The 20,098-nt window shown below is 54.6% G+C and overlaps 1 protein-coding gene across 5 annotated transcripts in view; it reads left to right on the top strand.

Moving 5' to 3' along the window:
• Window positions 1–20,098, top strand: part of NLGN3 (neuroligin 3) — a 39,397-nt gene that overhangs the window by 8,463 nt on the left and 10,836 nt on the right. Inside the window, exons 2-4 of one of the 5 annotated variants that reach the window (XM_053990108.1) lie at window positions 9,571–10,316; window positions 11,410–11,469; window positions 18,355–18,414. In XM_053990108.1, coding sequence (XP_053846083.1) covers window positions 9,839–10,316; window positions 11,410–11,469; window positions 18,355–18,414 — 598 coding nt within the window. In that variant the 5' untranslated portion in view covers window positions 9,571–9,838. Of the gene's footprint in view, window positions 1–9,373; window positions 10,317–11,409; window positions 11,470–18,354; window positions 18,415–20,098 lie in introns of those variants that run through there. The other 4 variants (XM_053990107.1, XM_053990109.1, XM_053990111.1 and 1 more) reach the window with 4 other exon arrangements.

Here is a 20,098-nt window from a genome sequence, read left to right on the forward strand (position 1 = left end):
CCACACCATCCCTTGCACAGGGATGTGCTCTCCTCACAGAGCAGTCTTGCTCCACAGGCTTGGTGTTTCATGGTACAAGACAAGGTGATGGTAACACCTGGTGCACAAAGATGGTTCTTGTACACTGCCACATAACTTGTAACCTTATCTCTTCACAAGAAAACTTATTGTGTCATGTGCAAAAGTTAGTTCCTGCTTGTCTTCAGCTATTTCCTTCATCTTTGTTCTTTGTCCTGGGTTTTATTACCTTTATCCCAGATTATTTCCATGACCTGTTTCACAATTCTGCTCTGCAAAACCTTTCTGAGCTGATAAAAAGTGGAGTGATGTTAGGCAGAAATGGGTGGTTGGAGCAGATGTTGGTAAAAAAACAGTCCTTTACTGGCTCTGCTGCTGAAACCAGAGGCTCCAAAGCCACTGTCTGGATTTCAACCCTTGATAAGTGGATTTGGCTTCCTGCTTTGAGTCAGTAAAAATGAAACATTGACAATTTGTTCTGGATGAAGCTGTTCCCATTCAGAACACTCTTGGATTTTGTTGCCCACCCTCCCTAATCACATTTGCAGGAAGTCCATGTATTTTAAGCTGCAGTCGGTTCCTCTCTGCCCAGCCCACCTCCTTACATTTATAGAGCCTCCCCCAGTCCACGCTAGTCCATGGAAGCATTGGCTGTGCACACACTCACCCTGCCTGCAGCCACTGATGCTTTCTGAGCTTTTCTTGGAGCTTGTGTGAGATGTCTTGAGCTGTTCTAGCACAGGTGGTGGTGTGGGCAGGACATGGTGCAAGTTGCCTGTGGCCCATTTGCTGTGGGAGCTTCATGTCCTTTGTATGGCTGGATGCCCAGAAAGGATCTTGAGAGGCTGGGGTATGAGAGAGTTTTGGGCAAGGACATTGCATCAGCAACTTGGTTTCCTACTTGCCTCTTAGTTTCAGGTATTTCAGAAATGGGGGTGTCATTGAGCCAGCCTCTTTGTGTTGCCAAAGTCTCCTTTCTTTATTAGACTTCAAACCTGCTTTTGCTAACATAAGAAATATGAATGTGTTTGGACTTGGACTTTCAGAAGCTGATTGATAAGAGCCTTGTGCTTGTGTCATTGTTCCCTAACACCGTTCAGTCATAATGATCCATGTTAACTTTAAAAATGGCCCCTGTTAGCCATGGTAGTTTCCAGGGCAATTATTTAGGAGAGGAAGCATCACTCTGGCAGATGTGAGGGGGATGGTGCTGAGCAGGTGGGGTAATGTCAACATGTGGCTTCCTGAAGCTGGAGAAGGAAGTGAGGGGAATGCTGCTGGTGGAGTCAGCTCTCTCTTCGCTGGGTGAGATTTGCACTTGGGCTGTTAGCTGTGGAGTGTTGATCACAGATTTGAGGGAGATTATATTGCCTTAGAGTAGGTGCCTGATGCTTGTTTGTGATGTGTGGGAGAGTGAGCAAGTTGTCTTGGCATGAACTGTGTGCTGGTGCCAAGGGCTTGCTGAAAGCAGATTGTCTGTCAGCTCACTCCTGAGTCTGGAAGTTCCAGGGCTCTGTGGATGCACTTTTGCATTGTCAGTCACGTGCCTGCACAAAGCCAGAGGTGGGGCAATTCTAATATTTATTTGTGAAGCACTGCTAGAATAGAATAGAATAGAATAGAATAGAATAGAATAGAATAGAATGGAATGGAATGGAATGGAATGGAATGGAATAGAATAGAATAGAATAGAATAGAATAGAATAGAATAGAATAGAATAGAATAGAATAGAATAGAATAGAATAGAATAGAATAGAATTATTTCAGTTGGAAGGGACCTACAATGATCATCCACCCAACTGCCTGGCCCACTCAGGGCTGACCCAAAATTAAAGCATGTGGTTAAGGGCGTTGTCCAAATGCCTCTTAAACACTGACATGCTTGAGGCATCGACCACCTCTCTAGGAAGCCTGTTCCAGTGTTTGACCACCCTCTGGCTAAACAAATGCTTCTTAACGCCCAGTGCAAACGTTCCCCGGCACAGCTTTGAACCGTTCCCTCACGTGCTATCGCTGGGTACCAGGGAGGAGAGCTCAGCACCTCCGTCTCCACTTCTTTGCTCAGGAAGCTGTCAGGAGCTGGAGGTGGCCCCTCCGCTGGTGCCGGAGCTGCGGTTTGCGATGTGCCGGGTGCCGGCGGGGCCGGTGCCGGGCGGTGCTGACGGGACAGCTCCCGCGGGCTGCGGGGAAGTCTCGGCCTCGCCCGGGGCTCCGGGAACCGCCCCGGCTCCGCCACGCCGTCCCTCCTCACCGACACAGAGCTATGGCACATGCAGATGCTGCCGGCCGCGGGCAGTCCCGGCGCTCCGGGATCCTCCGGGCTGAGTCAGGCGCTTCCTCCGCTGCCGGCGGTTCGGGCTGGGGAGCGAGTGAGTGTGGGTTCAGCTGTGCTCGGAGGCTGCTTCTCCTTGACCCCTGCCCCTGCAGGTGAGTGTTTGTACGTTGAAGCAGCAAATAGCAAGGTGAGGGAGAGAAAAACTGCCACTGTGTCTTCATGCTGGGTTCAGGAAAGCTATCATGTGAGATAATCCAGATTATTTCTACCCAGAACGTGGCAATAAATAGCCTGCTTCCAGCAGCTATCCCTGAGCCACGTGGGAACCCGTCAGTCCACCGAGGGGCTGCTGCCACTGCCTTCTTCCTGTCCTGGCAGAGCCTTCTGCTCACACAGCAGCTGTGGGCTGTGCCATGTGGCCCTGTCTCAGCTTTTCACCAGGCTCCTGGGAAGCAGTGAGTGGGAAGGTCATTCAAAATCTCGAACTAACTCAACGTGAGCTTGTAGCCCACTCCAAAAAACTCCAGGCTTTCAAGCACAGTTGTCCTTGGATCCTCTATAGTGGTCACCTTCTTCTTGCATCAGCAGTATTGGGTGCTGACCCCAACACTGTCCCTGCTGCAGTGCTCACAGGCTGTCCTTCAGCAGCATCACCAGTCACAGATCAGTGACACTGAGAAACTTCCTGCATTTTTTGAGCTCTTGATGCTAAACAAGAGTTGGAAATGATCCAGGTTATCTCACCTGCTGGGTAGCGTGTCTTCTGGAGCCGGGCATCGAGCAGTGTGCTGACATTCAACACCAGAAATGTCTGGAAAGGCTGAAACGTGGGCAAGGGAAAGGTCTGCTTTGCCCCTGGTGTCCTTCCCAAGGTGAGCTTGGCTCCTTCCTGGAGAACTCATTAAAGGCTCTGGAGCAAACGGTGACAGGCCATATTGCAGTGGGAGGCCTTTGGCACCACAGCAGAAGTGGCTCTTGAAATTGTCTGTTTCTAGGGATTTTGAGTAACATTCTTCGGTTATGAATGGAAGCTCTCGAGGATCTTGGCATGTGTCTGGGAGTTGTCAAAGAGCTTCTGTCCCACATATGTTCTTGCAGCGTTGAGGAACTTAACTGACACTTCTCACGTGGTCCCTCATCCTCTCCCCAGGGCAAAGGATGTGCAGTGGAGTGTCTCATAGGCTTCTGACGTTCAGCTTAAAATATTGGTGGTTCTGTGGGTAGGAGCTGGAAAGGCAAGGCATAGGGACATATCTCGATGCAAACGAGGGTGAGGTTTGTAACTATTTTCCTTCTGTCCCATTGGAGTGACTGTGGTGCCTCCATACGGGGGAGCTGCAGATGTGCCTCAGGACGAGAGTGAGCTGGGAAACACTGGACTCTGGGAGAGCCCTCTGCAGAGTGCAGAATGGATGTTTTGGCCTCCATGGTGCTGGGAAGCCTCCTGAGTGCTCTGCTCTGCAGCCTAAATGCTGAAGGGTTCGTGGCCAGGGTGACTGTGTATACCCAGATGGTGGCAAATGCTGAATGAATGAGGGCAGGGGCAGAGCTGCCAGCTAGGGTAATGAGAAGTGTAGGAGACTGGGCTGGAGGGGCTGCTGGGAGTCACTTGGTCCATCCATCTGCCATGTAGCACCCTTTGCAGGTAGCCATGGAGTGCTTTAACTTTTCCTGGTGTGCACTTAACTTTTCTTTCTTAATGCGGATGTGTCTCCTACCTAGCACAAAAGGGCAGAGTGTTCTGAACTTTTTTGCAGTGGCCTTTGCATGTTATAAAACTGTGCCCTGTGACTTTTCTTGTCTAGACTAATCCACATCTTCCAGACGTTTCTCCAAAGCTTTTTGATGATCTTGCTGGTCTCCCATGGCCTCTCTTAGTTAGTCCAAATCTTTTGGGGAATGAACTTGTCTCTGGACAACAGTAAAATTACTTGGTGTGTCTTTATGAGCTGAAAGGAGAGTAATTACTTCATGTGTAAGCTGGCCTTTCACACATCCTCCTGTAGTTGCCTTTTTTTGTGCCAATGATATGCTGGCTCATGTTCAGTTTGTACTCACCTGTAGCCCTCGTGACCATTATGGCAGAACTGCTGCTGTCTCTCCTTCCGTGGCCTCTTTGTGCAGTTTTTTTGCCTCCCGATGCCTTACAGCCCTGCCCATCATCTCTCAGCCCTTTTCCCAGTCTGTCAGGAGCATGTCAAACTCCCACCCTGGCCTCTAAAGTGCTGGTGTGTCACATGCAGATTTTGAAACGTACTCTGTTCTGTCATTTATGTCATTGATGGAAAAGCAGAGCAACAGCAGCAGCAGGGCAGACCTTTCTGAACCCCTATATGTCCTTTTCAGTGTAACTGTGAGCCATCTATCACTGTTCAGCAGCTCTGTGATGGACCTGGGAAATGCCCCCACAGTGCTGTGGGACCAGGAAACGTCTGCCTTTGGCATGGATGGGTAACCTGGGATGAGACCTGCAGGCTTAGGGATGCTCTTGAGGGACTGCTGGGACACAGGGACACAAGCACATCGGTCCAGTTGTGCTGCAGCTTCTCTGCTCCCCAGGGTTTCCTGTGGGCTTTCTGCAGTATTGTAGGCAGGGTGGGATGGGGCTGCCTGAGAGCTGGGATTGCTGCCCAGCAGAGGAGAGGAGATGCCAGGTGGGGAGTGGGTCTGGCAGGTGCGGCTGCCTGAGAGCTGAGCACCAGCCTGAGCTCCTGGAGCACAGGCTGGTGGAAAGGTTTGGAGCTCAGCTGGAGAAGAGAAGGCAGAAGTTTCTCGTGCTGCTTGCTGGGTGCATGTTTGTTCTGAGGTGCATGGGCTGGCCCTCAGCAAAGTACAACCGGGTCAGATGGTGAGCAGAACTGCACGAGGCACGGTGGCTGGAGGATGCAATGGGACATCCTGCCTGCTTGCTGTTGGAAGGACATCATCCATCCGTGCCAGCTGGGTGCTTTGAGGTCTCCATCTGTCCTGGCTCTGAACCTCGTGGGACACAGAGCCACATGAGTGTAATGAGCTTGGGCTTGGTGCTTCAGGGCAGGAGGCTGGGCCCCGCTGAAGGGTCCAATACGGGAGCAGCCTGGCTGCTCGCATCTCCTCGGCCTCCTGCCAGAGGAGGTGTGGATCCGGCTTGTCTGGCTGGTGTCGAGATGCCTGAATATGCATCTGCCACTGCCAGAGAGGCTTCCAGAGGATCCCACCCGCCCAGGTTTCCATGGAGAGCGTCTCTTTGTTGAGGAGGAAGTGTCTGGCAGACAGCGTGGCCGTGGAAATACCTATAGAGCATTTGTTTTGCAAAGCACATGAATAACATCCCCAACAGCTAGCAGCCTCACTTCCTCTGCTCACCCACCAGCGGCCTGGCAGAGCGACCTGGGATGCCTGCGGTGTCTTTATGCTCCCAGTTTCTCACTGCATGCTTGTCTGAGCATTCCCAGTTTGGCTGTGTCTGCCCAGCCCAGCCCAGTTTCATTTCTGGTTGGCAGGCATGGCTCCTGGCAGGCAGCGGCCCATCTTCGCTGGGGGACACATTTGGCTTCCCTGCTGGAGGCAGGAGTGAGAGCTCTGTAGGCGGCAAAACTGGGAAAGTTTTTCTCCCACCTCCCATGGGATGTGAAGGGAATTGCTTCCCTGAACGAAATGTCCTTTCTCTGGTCTCCCAGTTCTTTCTCATGCTTTGAAAGACCAAGAAGCTTAAGAGCTGTTGAGGCAGCAGGCAGCAATGCAAGGCACATGCAACAACCCACAGCGGAAGGGATTAAGCTTGGGTTTTTATGGCAGCCTGTCAGCATTAAATTAAGGCTAAATTCCCATCCTAAATGTTATGTTAACATGAAGTTACATCAGAAAGCACAGAGCACAGAACAGCAATATGAAGGTATCAGATGTGTTACAGGGGTATTGTAATTATCCCAAATCAAGCATTTGAAACCCAGGGAATTTCAGATATAGGGTTTGCATGTCTTTTGGGTTTGTATTTGAACAAAACCCAAACACAGGAAGGCTTAGAAGCATGTCACTGAGATTGTTTGGGTGCCTTTATTCTGTGCAGGTGGAGGCAAAGAGTCTTTAGAAAGTGATGGAACCAAATGTGGAATTACAAATGTTAAAATACTGTGAGCTGTATTTGAGTGTTAAGGCATTGTGGCTCTCCAGAGTAACATTAGAGCTGCTGGGCCTTGACTGTGCATCTCCATGTCTGGACATATTTGGCTATCACTATTGCAAGTCACCTCTGTACCTCATGCTTTGTAAAACTCGTAATTGGAGACAGTTTTAAGTCCTGTAGCATCGTTTTGTTTAAGTTAAGAATGCGTACTTAATTCTATCTTAGCTTAGGTTTTATTTTGTCTTCAGATTTCCTTGTTTTTTCAGAGCTGGATGAGGATTAAACAAAAACCCAGAGGAATATCATCATAGCATAATTCTGAGGAGCTGGTAGCAAGAAGCTGTTTTTTGGCTGTGCTTTGTGAAAAGAGATTCCTCATTGTGTCAGGACAGGATGGTTACAGTGGGCGTGCGGAAGCTCCACGGATGCAAAGTGGGTTGTGAATTCAGCCCTGTGACTGGGCAGCTGTGTAGTGGCACTGCCTGGTGCTGTGAAATTGCTTTCCTGGAGGAGTTGGTGGAGCAGCAGCGCCCATGGCAGCAAGTGGCTGCAGCCATGAGGAAGCTCTGGAGCTGGGAAATCAGCTGGTGAACCACCACTGGCAGGGCTGTGGCATTCCTGCAGACAGAAAATGATGACGGATCAGTTGAAATGGCTCTGCAGGGAGCACTGGATGCACTATCATAGAGGTTGGAAGCTGCCTGTAGCTTCCAGTCATACAAATTAGATATGACAGTCATTAATAATTAGCTTTATCCTAACCTGTGGTACCTGAAGGAACCTAAGCAGAAGATTTACACCGGGCAGTTTGCTTTCCAGCAATGTCAGGCAGAGTGATGGGTCTGAAGCACCTTTGAGATCCTGCTTGGGAATACAGCTTTGGGGGGTCCCAGGCCAGCGCTGCACCCCTGGGATGTCGCTGTTAGGCAAAGGTCAGTTCTCTGCTGAAGGAGGAGCATTGCGGCAAGGAATATGAGATGAATGATGGTTTTCTTCCAGAGCTGCAGGCAGAACAGGGCAGCCAAGGCACTGTGCTGCAGAGGCAGCTCCAGCAGCGATGGGCAGAACTGAGCTTGGGGTCTCTGGGTGCCTCAGCTGTTTTTCTGGCCCTTGACTCAGCTTTTATTTCTTAGGCTTTGGCATCTGTTTGGGGGATAACGCAGCAGTGTCGTGCTCCTGCTGGTGCATTTCTGTCACTGCCTGGTGGGGCAGGAGGAGGTGAAGGGGAGTGATGTGCAGAGATGTAGTGCCCTCCTTTGTCTGGCATTACCTGCATTCCCTTGGCAGGCTCTGGAGAGGTGCCTGCATGCCCAGCCCTGCGAGGCCTTGCTGCTTGGGTGGGCTGAATGCAGTAACGCGATTTTCTGAGATGAGTGTTTCTATTTACTGTGTTACCCTGAGGCTGCCAAGTTCTTTGGGTGTATCAGGAGGGCAGGCACAGCATGGGCCCATTTCCTTAATGACCAGCAGTGAGTTGCCTGCACATGTGCAGTACAGATTTGAGACACCTTCTCTGGGGTTTTTGGTTGTGCTTTGTTTGGGTGGAGTTTTTTCTGTTTGTCTGTCTGGGTGGTTTGGGTTTTGTGGTTTTTTTTTTGGTTTTTTTTTTTGTTTGTTTGTTTGTTTTCTTTTGGTTTTTTTTTTGTTTGGTTTTTTTTTTTTTTTTTGTTTTTTTTCGGGTTTTGGGGTTTTTTTTGGTTTTTTTTGGTTTGTTTTTTTTTGTTTTGTTTTTGTTTTTGGGTGTTTTTTTTTTGTTTGTTTGTTTGTTTTTTTGTTTTTTTTGTTTTTTTTGGTTTTTTTTGTGGTGGTGGTGGGGTTTTTTTCCCTGCAGATTTTCCTCATTGGGTAGAGGTGTTCTCTATTTGTGGAATCCCTGCCCAACTGAACCTCCACCAGAGCTGCAAACTCCCATCTGCATACAGCCCTTATTTTGTGCTCCAATAATTTCAAAGCAACTCTGCTCCCCTCTGAGCCTGGAAGAGATCTGCCGGGTGGGGGGCATGTCAGGATGCCCTGGGGCAAAACGGAGGTGCCTCACCACCGCCGCCGCCTCTCCCAGGGTGAGGACATGTGGCCGAGACAGGACGAGCGAGCATCCCCTGAGCCACCACCGCCTTTCCGCGGGGAGCCGGCTGAAGATCCGCCCGCCGAGGAGCGGGGCCGGCCGGCGGCTGACGCCGCTCTCGCCCGGCCGGGCTGGGAGCACCGGGCAGGTGCGGCCCCCGCGGCTCCCCGTGCCCGGCTCCCCCGGGAGCGGCGGTGCCGGCGGGGGCAGCCGAGGCGGGGGGCACTTACATAAGCCCTAACTGCGCCAGGCGGTGCTGGGAGGCGAAGGGCAGAGCGCCGAGAATCCGCGGAGCCTCCAGCGAGGGCTCCCTGGCACAGGAGCTCTGCGCGCTGACACACATCCGCGGGGCCCCATCTGCAGTGCCCCCCCTTCCCCGCGGGCCCCACGGGGGCTGCCACAGCTGCTCCTCCTGATGCTGCCGGCCCAGGCGGGACGTGGGAGCGGAGCTCTGCCTCCCCGGGCTTGCCGGGGCAGGGAGCGGGTGGGAGCGAGGGCAGATGCCCGCAAGCGCTCTGGCTGTTCCCCTCCTGCCCGCCCAGCACCCGGCTCCTGCCTCGGATCTCACTGCTTTGGCCAGTGGAGGGGGAAGCTGATGGGGACTGTGTTGGTGGGCGGGATGGGTGCCTGGCTAGGACACGCTGGTCGAGTTTGCTGCTGTAGGAGGGGTGGTGGCACCCGAACGGGGGAGCAGTGCTGTGCTGAAGCCCAGGCAAGGAGCACAGGCTGCGCGGTGTGGGAGCACAGGCAGGAGAGGAGAGGTGCCGCTGGGGCCCTGTGCAGGGGCTGTGCTTGGCACTAGTGCTGTCCAACGGGCTCTTCACGGGGAGGGACATAGCCCTGTCCGCTTATCTTGGCACCCATGCTCTGGGCAGCCCCTGAGCGCTGGGGACAGGCTCTGGAGGCACGGGCAGATCAAGTGTGTGTCTGCACATGCTCTGCTTGTTCAGCCCGCTTTTGCCTGCTCCCGGAGCCACCTGCCTGGGTGGTGGCAGAGTCAATGAGGACCCATGGGTGGGAGGCTCAGCCAGAGATCCTGGCTCCTTCTGCAGGTCTTCAACTCTTCCAGAGCAAGTCTGCTGTTAATTCCCTCCATCTCTCCACAGTATCAGCAGTCACCTCCGAGCTGGGACGCTGGCAGGCAGGCAGCAGCAGGCAGCTGGGAGGCTGTGAGGAGCTGGTGCCACATCTCCCCGCATCCGTGCTCCCGACTCACCCAGCAGAAGGTGTGGCTGGGCTGCGCACTCCTGACTCCTGTCTCTTCTGCTCCGTCTGTTCCTGGTGGGCAAACCGGAGGCTTGGTGTGATGGGGGTGCTCTGAGACCTCGCCCCAGGAGCTTCAGGCCTGGATGTTGGTGCTGTTTCTCCCGGACAATGTGGCTGATACTCTGGAGAAGCCCTCTCTTCCCCCCTGTTCTCCAAGTGCCTGAGCTGGTGGCCAGCTGGGACCTGCGTCTCACCCTCTGGTTCCTGAGCTTTGCCTCGATGGCTGTGCAGATGGAGGGCCAGGTCTACTCGCCCACTGTCAACACACACTATGGGAAGTTACGAGGCGTGCGCGTGCCGTTGCCCAGTGAGATCCTGGGGCCCGTGGACCAGTACCTGGGGGTTCCTTATGCCGCTCCCCCCGTCGGGGAGAAGAGATTCATGCCCCCTGAGCCACCACCTTCCTGGTCAGGTATCAGGAACGCTACCCACTTCTCACCAGTCTGCCCCCAGAACATCCACAACGCTGTTCCCGAGATCATGCTGCCCATCTGGTTTACCTCCAATTTGGATATTGTGGCCACGTACATCCAGGACCCCAACGAGGACTGTCTGTACCTCAACATCTACATCCCCACGGAGGATGGTGAGTCCCCACTGGGGTGACCGCAGGAGAGCGAGGTGGGGGTCACTCCACCCCTCCCCAGCGGTGGTTGGTCTCACCTGGGTGTTGTGTTTGAAGCATGTGGTTGTGGACCCTGCAGCATGCTGTCTGTTTGTGGAAAGCTTTCTCTGGCCACGCAGCTTGCCCTCTTGCCCTCAGCTGCCATCTCTGTCTCGCGTGCTCCTGCTCCTCCACGCCTCCCGGTCCCACCCCTCCACCTCCATGGCATCGTCACGGGTTCCTCTCTCGTATTGCTAAATCTGAATCCGACTCTCTGACCGCAGATCCACAGAGTGACAAGCTGATTTGTGCTCCCCACAGGCGCCGAGTGCCAGGTTCTGTCTTGAGTTGGTTCGAGTTCGTCCTTCCTCCCTGCTTCCCACCCTCCCCAGGTCCATGCGCTAGTTGTGGGCGTGGGCTGCGGCTGGGAGGAACACTCTCTGCCTCTCCCTGGGAAGATGCTCCGGCAAGAAAGGGACCAAAGAGCCCTTTTGTGGGCCCTGGTACGGATGGGAGGTTGGGGTGCACTGGCAGACACATCGCTTGGCTGCTCCTCCGTCCGCCGGTGGGACAGCGGCAGAGCGATGAGCCTGGCGTGCTGGGGACGCACGGGGCACGGTCCTGTTGGGGTGAGGCTGAGCGGCGCTGGGTGCCTCCTTGTCTAACCTTTTCCTTTGTAGGGGATCCCACCTGAACTGTAAGTAGAGGGCAGAGGAGGCAGCGCCTGCCTGCACGCCCGCCCCAGCCTCACCGCAACAGGAGACCCCCAGGGATTTTCAGCGGGCTGGAAGGGACCCGCAGCGGGTCTGCTGCACACAGCAGAGCAGCCTGGCGGGTCAGTGGCTTCTTCCAGGCTGGCTGGCTCCACTCCTCTGTCTCTGGGGCCCGTGGAATGCATCATGCCTTCCTTCTCACCCAGCACGGCTGGCCCAGAGTTTTCCTCCCATGGCGACGCTCCTTCCCCACCTCCCGCGGTCCCAGGGGCGGTGGGAGGGTAGCAACGTGGTTGTGATTGCATGCCCACTCCCATCAGTGGAGCCTCCTGTTATTTTGTAGTCTTTTATTCATTTTACAGTAAAACGGATTTCCAAGGAATGCACCCGAAAGCCCAACAAGAAAATATGTAGGAAAGGAGGTATGTAGCAAGCCGACCGGCAGAGAGGCACAGAGAGGAAAGAGAGAGAGAGTGAGAGAGTGAGAGGGTGCCTAGCTGGCCCCTGGCCTGCAGCACTCCTCCAGCACCTCTCTGTGCTGCCACCCGGACTGTGGACCCTCCAAGCAGCCCACCTTGCCACCCCCTGCTTCCCGCTGGGAGGAGCGCCACGGATGCTCCAGCCAGCTGGGAGCACAGCTCTGGGGTCAGGTCATGGGGGTGCTCGTGTTGCTCCAGGCCTTTCAGAACAGCTTCTCCTGGGCTGAGCCTGCACTCCCACCTTCATCCCACTGGCACTGACAGCCTCCCCGCCCCTGGGCATGAGTGGTAGCCTCTGATGGCAGGTAGCACTGAAATGCATCCATCCTTTAGGTTGGGTTACCCCACTGGTGGGTGTATGGACCTGCTCAGGGAAGGACCTGTGTGATGGGGGACTGCAGCCTATCCCGGGCTGAGCTTTTCCCCCGTTGCATCCCTGATGATTTTGCATCCAGAGCTCCTTGGTTAAAAGCATAAAGCCTCTCCTGGCTGTGTAAATGCTGCAGATTCTGCCCCGAGTCTTGTGCCTGCCAAGGCTGCTCCCCACTGCTCACACTCCCATGCCAGTGCCAGTCCTGCCAGTAAGGATTTGGTCTCCAGCCCATGGCACAGCAGCCTCCCTGAGCCCTGCCCCATGGGCAGCCGAGCACCTCCAGTTCAGACACATCTGCTTTGCCTTGCCTCCACTGACCTTTCCCAATTGCCCCTAAGTGATCCTGTATTCCCAACCAAGTGACATGCACAAGGGAGTAGAGATGTACAAATGGTAGCTGGCTCGGTCCCGTGTCAAACACAATGCCTCACCCGTCCCTCCGCACAGCTCCCTTGCAGGCAGGGAGAGCCGACTGCTCTGTGCATCCTAAAGATGAACGTGTGGATGGTCAGGCAGCCAAGCTCTTCTGAAAGGCTCAGTACAGGGCACCTGGCCAGCGTGGGCTGCTGTCCTGGGCATCCTGCAGCAGCAGCATCCCTGCATCCCAGCCTCTGTCTCCCTGCACCCCTGGGTTTGGTGGGGCCAGTGCAGCTGGGCTTGGAGGTTTGGGGAGCGCTTTCCTCCCAGCCATTTCCCCCACTTCTGTTGTTTGGTTTCTTTGCTTTGCTTTTCCTGTTGCTGTCCTGGCTATTCACACGCCATCTCTCTGAGTGCCAAGGCTGCCCCTGAAAGGGCTGGCGCATTAGGGAGTCTCTGCACGCTGCCTCCGGAGCCGGCTGTGCCAGTGATCACCAGCCACTTCAAAGCGCTTCCTCTCCCGGCCCTCCCAGGGCTGCCAGGGCTGGCAGACCCCCACCACCCCCAGCCCTACAGCCAGGGCCAGGGAAGCAGGCTCCAAGGTACTGCCAGAGTATATCAGGATGATATAGGGCATGACAAAACACCTTGGGTGCGCTCGTCTTCTGGGTTTCCCTCCCCTGGCTCCGCTCACAGGCTGGGTTTCTTTGCAGCCCATCTGCAGTTGCCTCTGGTCACCTCCCAGGGAGCTGGTGGGGGACATTCCCTTTGCCCCCCACCGGCCTCTGTTGACTCATGGACCAGCAGATCCCCAGTGCCAGCCATTTGGACATCCAGGTGTGGCGTGCCAAGAATTAAAGCACCCAGACACTGGCACTTTCCTCCAGCTCTGGCCAGGCTCTGGTAGCTGTTGGCTTGAATTAATTGAGTCACTTGTGATGAAACACAGAAGCTCCCACACTCCTCGTTGTGTATCCTAGGTTAGTAACGCTTGGGGAGAGGGTAATGTACCTGCAGTGCTCATTTCCTCAGGTTGAACATTTGAACATTGACTCATTCTGGAATAATCATGATTACTATTTCTAAGGCCACAGATGAGCAGTGATAAGCTCTCCTCTCACAGAACAGTATTTTGGTGGTTGAAAATTCCTCAGCTCCCACCTTACTGGAATTTTCATGACTTCTGCCACCCCTAAGCTCTGTGTATTTCAGAGCAGACAAAGGACTGAGAATTTATCAGTCATGCTTGTTTATCTCTGGGACAGAAAAACATCCCTGTTTCCGTGCCCAGTTGTCCACAGTAATTTCCTATATGGAAATTTTCTAAATGCCAGTCCCCTCCGTACACATTGGTCCCTTCTCTGGTAGCAATGCAGGGCAGCAGTGCTTTGAGAGCAGCTAGCCATGCATGGTGCCAGGGGAGCTGACAGCACTGAGGCTCATTTGAGGCTCAGATTTTGCTGCAAAAATAGTGCTGCCCACCCAAAGACCATGTACACACACACACACGCACAGACACACACCCTGAGAGTACAGTACCTATGTGCAAAATGCAGCTCTGCCCCATGCTTTGTGCTGCCAACACTTCCAGCCTGTTTTTGGCTGTGGTAGATGCCAGGATGATTTTTCCTTCCCTTCCTCACCAGCCTGGGCAATCCTCGTTGCAGGGCATGAGGAGGTGGATGTCATTTTTGGAGGGGAAAAATGTGGTTGCCCTGCACTTAGCAGCTCTTCCTGGTTTTCATTAGTGAATGCCCAAATCTCTCTGGCTGGGACTGTGAAGAGTCTGCGACATTAGAGAGACAAATGTGCAGGTCTAGCGTCTTCCTCTGCTGTGTGAGGGTGGCTGGAGCTCCCAGCAGCTCCTGGGCTCAGGAAGCACTTCGGCAGCTTCTCTGCTGCTCTCCAAGAAGCTGACTTGTCCAAGTACCAGCTGAGGCTTCCCTACAGCTGCACAAATTCTGCAGTGCTTCCTTGCTGGAAGCTTCTTCCCAGCCCCCTCAAAGCCTGCTGCTTTGCAGAGCTGGCTGTGGGCAGACCACCGCCCTGGTGCTCCGCTTCCACTCCGGGGAGCGATTTGCAAAGGTGAGGGTCGGTGTTTGTGCTGCCGGAGGCAGCAGAGCGTGAGAAGATGCAGTGCTTTTATGGAATCCACTCAGAGATGGAGATAACTCCTCTGCGTCGTTCGAGGGCAGGGAGGGGCAGGGCAGCACCAAGGTGTGCTGCAGTCCTGGAGCAAGGGCTGGTGGCTGGGAGGGCCCTCAGACACAGGTCCCAGCTGAGCTGTCCCTGCCTGTGGGGTTGTGCAGCAGCAGGTTCAACAGCTGCACCCTTCTTGACCCTGTTCTTTGTCACTACCAGAGAGGCAGCTGAGATGCTGTGGCTGGCAGCAGGTGGACCTTTGGGTGCATGCAGCCATCAGAGGCTCCTGCTCCCTGCAGCATCGCGGCTGCTTTGCAGGGTGGGTGCCCTCTCCTCCCGCTGAGGAGCGGGTGCTGGAGCTGCCTATGGGTGCTCTGAACAGACATTTGGAACTGGAAGGGTGTCATCTCAGGCTCCTGCTCTTCTCTTATCCACACCATGCTGAGAATGAAGGCTCTGAGAACTGAGGCTCCTTACCCTGCTTTATCTCTGTTTGCACTGGTGTCAGTGCTGTTGGTATGGTTTACTTAAGATAGAATAAATCCAGCATGGATGCCTGTGTTTCAGGCAAAGTGATTTTTTTTTTTTTTTTTACTGAACTTGAACTTAAATCTTCCTAGTGCCTCCGATAAGAGCATATGCATCCTTCCTATCGGCCTGAACAATGTCACTTTGCAGTCAGCTTAAAGTGAAGTGGCAGACAAGAGACATTCACCTCCTGGGTTAGTGGAGGGTGTTTTTGATGGGTAAGGAGAATAAGAGCCATGAGCCCTTTTAGTTTTTCCAGCTGTGAGTCCACAGGCTTAAACCCATCCTCATGAGAGTGGGTGCTGCAGGGCTCTGGGCTGGGTGTTTCTTAGAGCAGAGGAAGATCTCCTGGGTTGGGTGTCCCTGAACATGGCAGGAGCCAGTGGGAAGGGGTGAGGGAAGTGAAGCTGTGATTGCTCTCATTAGCTGTGGGGCACTGGTGGGTTGTGCTGGAGGTGAACATTGCAGCAAGAGGCAAAAAGCCCACTTGGTCACAACAGTCTGTGTTGGCTGTAACCACCCTGGCACCTTCCTGCTGATGGGTGAGGCTTGTGCTTTGCATCTGCCACACACACATGCCACTGCTGTTCCCCTTCCCCTGGCCTGCGTCACTGCACTCCTGCTTTGCTTAGCTTCCCAAGTGCTGCTTTCTGCCATCTCTTCTGCAGTGCCTGAAGCTCAGGTTGCTGGAGGCTTGTCCCAGCCATCCCTAAACTCTGCGGCAGCAGTCTCCAGCTGGATCCCTCCCTGCTCAGCCAGGACAGTTGCTCAGGTCACAGAGATGTTGTCCGCTGCCCTCTTTTACAACCTGACAAGTCCTCATAGCTAATTCCTCCATTCTCATCTGCACAGAGACTTTTTGTCCCCTGAAGGAGACCAGGCTGGAGGGCTGCAGCCTGGCCAGTCCCAGGGCTTTAACAGCACCAGGGTCTTTGGGAGTGGAAAATGATCTCCAGCTGCCTGGGGTCAGCTTCTCAACTCTGAAGCGCAGTGTGGATCAAGGCTCACTGGCTGTGGTCTTCATTAGAGAAAAATCCCTATCCCTTAGAAGTACCAAGAGGTCGGTGCATAGCACTGGTTAGCAAATACTGCATGAGTACTTCGTCATTTAAGTGCTTTCTGGGCTTGCAGCTCTTCCTAACAAAGACACAGGAGGTCAAGCTTGCAGCCTCCTGCAGAGAGGCTGAGTGGCTGCACATGCCCGGCCAAGAGTGTGGCTGGGGCAGGCTGGGCAGGCAGTGTGGGAAGGATGCAGCAGGGAGATGCTGGGGCTGAGGTGCTGGGGCAAGAGATGACAGGGATGGAGGTGGTGTTGGGTGAAAAGAGGAGAACTAAGTGAGATGCTCAGAGGATGGCTGGGTGGTGAAGCGGGAGGTGAGGGGGTGGGGCTGGAGCATGGTGGGCAGTGGGGAAAATCAAAACATCATAGGAGACAACTGATACATCCCTGCCCTTGGCAGGAGCATTCTACATCACCTCTTCTGGCAGTGTGTCCCACCTGGTCTTAAACACCTCCCCAGGCCACCTCTCTGAGTGCTTCGCTGCCCTTTCTGCCAGAGAGGTTTTCTTCTCATCCTGCCTCCTGTAGTGCCAGGACTGCCTGAGAGGGACTTGCTGTTCTGCCTCACCACCTCACAGTAGTCTTTCATGTGTTGGGATGCCTCTGCTCCCAGCATTCATGTGACCCAGCCTTCTGTAAACTTTTCATACCTGCTTACCTGCTGGATTTTTTGAGGTTTCCAGTTGCTACTCCACCAGACTTTCTCCAGCAGGTCATGGCTGCTTAAGGCATTCTACAAGCCTCTCACCCTGTGAGCTGCCTCACAGCCATTCCAGATCTCTTCCTCCCCCATCACAGATTCCTTGTAAATTCAAATCCCGTCCCACTCCATGCTGCCATCTCTGTTATCCACCTCCCATGTCACCTGCAGGATGCCACTCCCAGACTGACAGTGAGCACGGCTCCCGAGTTTTGTCTTTCTGACCAGTTTTGTGCGTGTAACCCTGTAGTTCCATGCAGCCACAGGTTTGTCCCTTGCTCATGGGAGCTTTGCTGGGGGCTGTGAAAGCCCTTGCAGCGTCCACGGGGCCCGTTGGAGGTGGCAGTAGAACCCTGGGATCAGCCAGGTGCCTGGCAGGGTGTCAGAGCCCCTTGTCCCAGGGGAAAGTCGCTGGGCAGTGCAGGCACTGTGTGGGTAAGTCCTGCCTGGGGGAAGCCCTGCTGTCTCCCCAGAGGTTGCCATCACCTGGGGAACTTTTTGTTGCAGGCATTAGGGAGCAGAGGACTTGCAGGTGTTGGTCTGCAGCTCTAAGGGATGAGAACACCCAGAAATTCAGAGCTCCAGAGCTCTGGTGGGTTGGCACCACTTGCCTTCGTGTCTACATCGGCATGCAGTCCTTTGGAGGAGTGGGGTTTTGGCGCAGGTTTTTCAGCACCCCTGCTCCCTGCCAGCCCACAGGCCACCTCTCCTGACTCCTGCAGTTTGGGGAGTGCCAGGCTCACTGCAAGCCATCCACAGCAGCATTCCACATGGGGCTGCTGGGCTGGCCCATGCCCCAGCACTGCAGGTCGGTGAAGGGACACAGAACAACTGCAAGGCATTCGGGATGTTACAGAAACTAATATGTTTGGGAATCTGCCTTGGTCAGGTCAAGCTGATTGGTGCCTTTGAAATCCTCAGTGAAACCTGGAACTAGTCTTGTAAGGAGGGAGTTGGTGCAGGATGGAACCAGACAGCTCAGGGGAGTCGATGCCATGAGGGATCCCTGCATGTTGTGGTGGTCTCGTGCAGCGGTACCAGTGGTTTGTGGCCAGGCACAACATGGAGCCACACACCGTGTGGGAGTGATGGACAAGAACCTGCCTGGTGGTCAGTGGCCATGCAAGGCAACCCTTGGTGTGAGGCTCTGCAAAGGACATTTGTCCCCAGGGGCAGCAGAGCTGGGAGCAGGGCTCCTGTTCCCAGCTGGCTGCTAGGACAGGGAGCCTTACCTGGAGCTGAGGGTGCACGACCAGGTGGGGCCAGGCTGGGATGCAGGAGGATCGGCAAGTGCTCTGAGAGGCTCACCCACCACCAGCGCTAATGCTGCCACAGCCCCACTCGCGTCTTCCCTGCCAGCCCAGCCCTCCCCAGGGAGGATCTGGGAAGGGGCCCGGGTGAAGCGGCACTCTGGCACGCTCCTGGGGCAGTCCTGGCACTGCCCTGGCTCTGGGAGAGGTGCAGTGTGAGTAGCCAGCAGTGCTGTGGGGCACAGGCGTGGCCCCGCTGTCTCTGCTATCATGCTATTTTTGAATTCTCTTTTTTTTTTTGTGTTCTTTTTTTTCTTTCTTTCTTTTTTTTGTTTTGTTTTGTTTTGTTTTGTTTTGTTTTATTTTTATTTCCTTTTCTTTTCCTTTTTTGTTCTGTCTCCTCATGTTTGGTCCCTAGGAGCCAGCGCTAAGAAACAGGGCGAGGACTTAGCGGATAATGACGGTGATGAAGACGAAGGTATTTCTGTGCTCGAGGCTGCCACTGCATGACACGCAAAGCAGCTCCCTTTGCCCGCCATCCGCTGCCACCCCAGGGAGCCCTGTGTGTGTCTGTCTGCCGTGCCAGGCAGCTGCGCGGGGTGGGGGGCAGGCTGGCCGGCTGTGCAGGGCACCCAGGACCTTCCCCTCCTCCGGATGGGGGGAAAGCTCATGGGGATTTTCCGCTCCAGGAGAAGTTTGCTCCTGCTCAGTTGGAGCGAGGGCAGGGAGGAAGCATGGCAGCTTGGGAGGAGAGAAGCCCTCGGGCACCTGGGCCCATTTCACCCTGAGCCCGGTCACATCCCACCTCCAGCCTCATCCCTCCAGAGTCAGTGACATGCATCCGGGAGCCAGCAACCTCCCCGTCCACCCTTGCCCGGCCCTGCCGTGGCTGTGCCAGCAGCTTGGCACCCAGCGGGCACCTGGCTGTGCACAGGAGACCCAGGGTCCAGGCCCACTTGGTTTCTGTTAGCTTCTCTCCTTCACCCAGTGGAAGTGAGGTCTTGCTTGCAAGCACCAGCCAAGACAGAGCAAGTGGCCCTTCAAGCAGATGTGATTCTAGATGTACGCCAGGACTAAGCAAGCTGCAGAATAGGCTATTTTTAGTAAAACAGGGTGGTTTGTCTGCAGGTTATGGAGTCAGCATGTTTGGCTGCAGAGATGTTATGAGGAGGTAGGAGGAAGAGTTGGCCAGGGTACAGCCCTAATGTGCTGAGGACAGTAGAGCCTCATGGTGTGCAGAAGGCCCAGGGCAGCTCGAACAAGGCCTGGCAGATGGCATTTAGGATCTAGGAAATAGATGAAAAACTTTTTCCTTGGAAGTACTAAAACCCTGTTGTGTACTCTGGCTAACCTGTGCCCCATGATCTCCTGTACCAGGGTGTAAACTGGAGTTCAGCCTAAGTGACTTGACTATGCTCAATCCACACACACCAAAATGTGCTGCAGCAGTTCGGAGCTGTTTATTTCCTGGTACATCTGTACATTGTTGCCATTCTGCTGTGAGGAGGGCCCTTCGGATGTCAGGGAGTGGGTGCAGAATGGAGGAGAAGACATGGGCACAGGCACTGGTGTTCCTGCCCCTCACATTTCAACCAGGTGGTCCTGGAGAAAATTGTCCTGAGGTAGCTGTGCCACACAAGCAATGTCTGTCCTGGAGGAGCTGCAAGCACTTTTTTTTGCTCCCCTGGTCCGTGCATTTGCCTGGCTACATTCTGGCAATAGGAAAAGAGCCAGCACAGGTTTTGGGTCCGGCATAGCCTCATTCTCCTGGAGGGAAGAGGTTTTCTGTATGGGAGGCCACCTTTAGCCATGCCGTGGGCTACAGCTGGAAGTGAGAATGGCCACAGATACCCTTCAGCCTGGCCTGCAGCCCCCTGCAATGGGCAAGCCACAGGGAGGAGTGGACATGGGCAGGGGCGAGGTGGCTGTGAGGGAGCATGAACAGCCCAGCCGGGCACCAGCGTTGGTGTGGCTGTGCCCCGAGAGTCCCAGTCCTGGTGGTGCTGCACTGCTGAGGGAGGCAGGCAGGGAGCAGCAGCTGCCTGGGGCAGCTGAGGCCAAGCAGGCACTGCCAGCCCACCTGAGCAAGGTGCTGGGCGTGAGTGAGCACAAGGGAGGACAAAGTCCATTGGTGCTGGATCGCCAGCCCAGGACAGGGCTGG

Source organism: Vidua macroura, chromosome 14, assembly GCF_024509145.1.
Source record: "Vidua macroura isolate BioBank_ID:100142 chromosome 14, ASM2450914v1, whole genome shotgun sequence".
Lineage (NCBI taxonomy): Eukaryota > Metazoa > Chordata > Aves > Passeriformes > Viduidae > Vidua > Vidua macroura.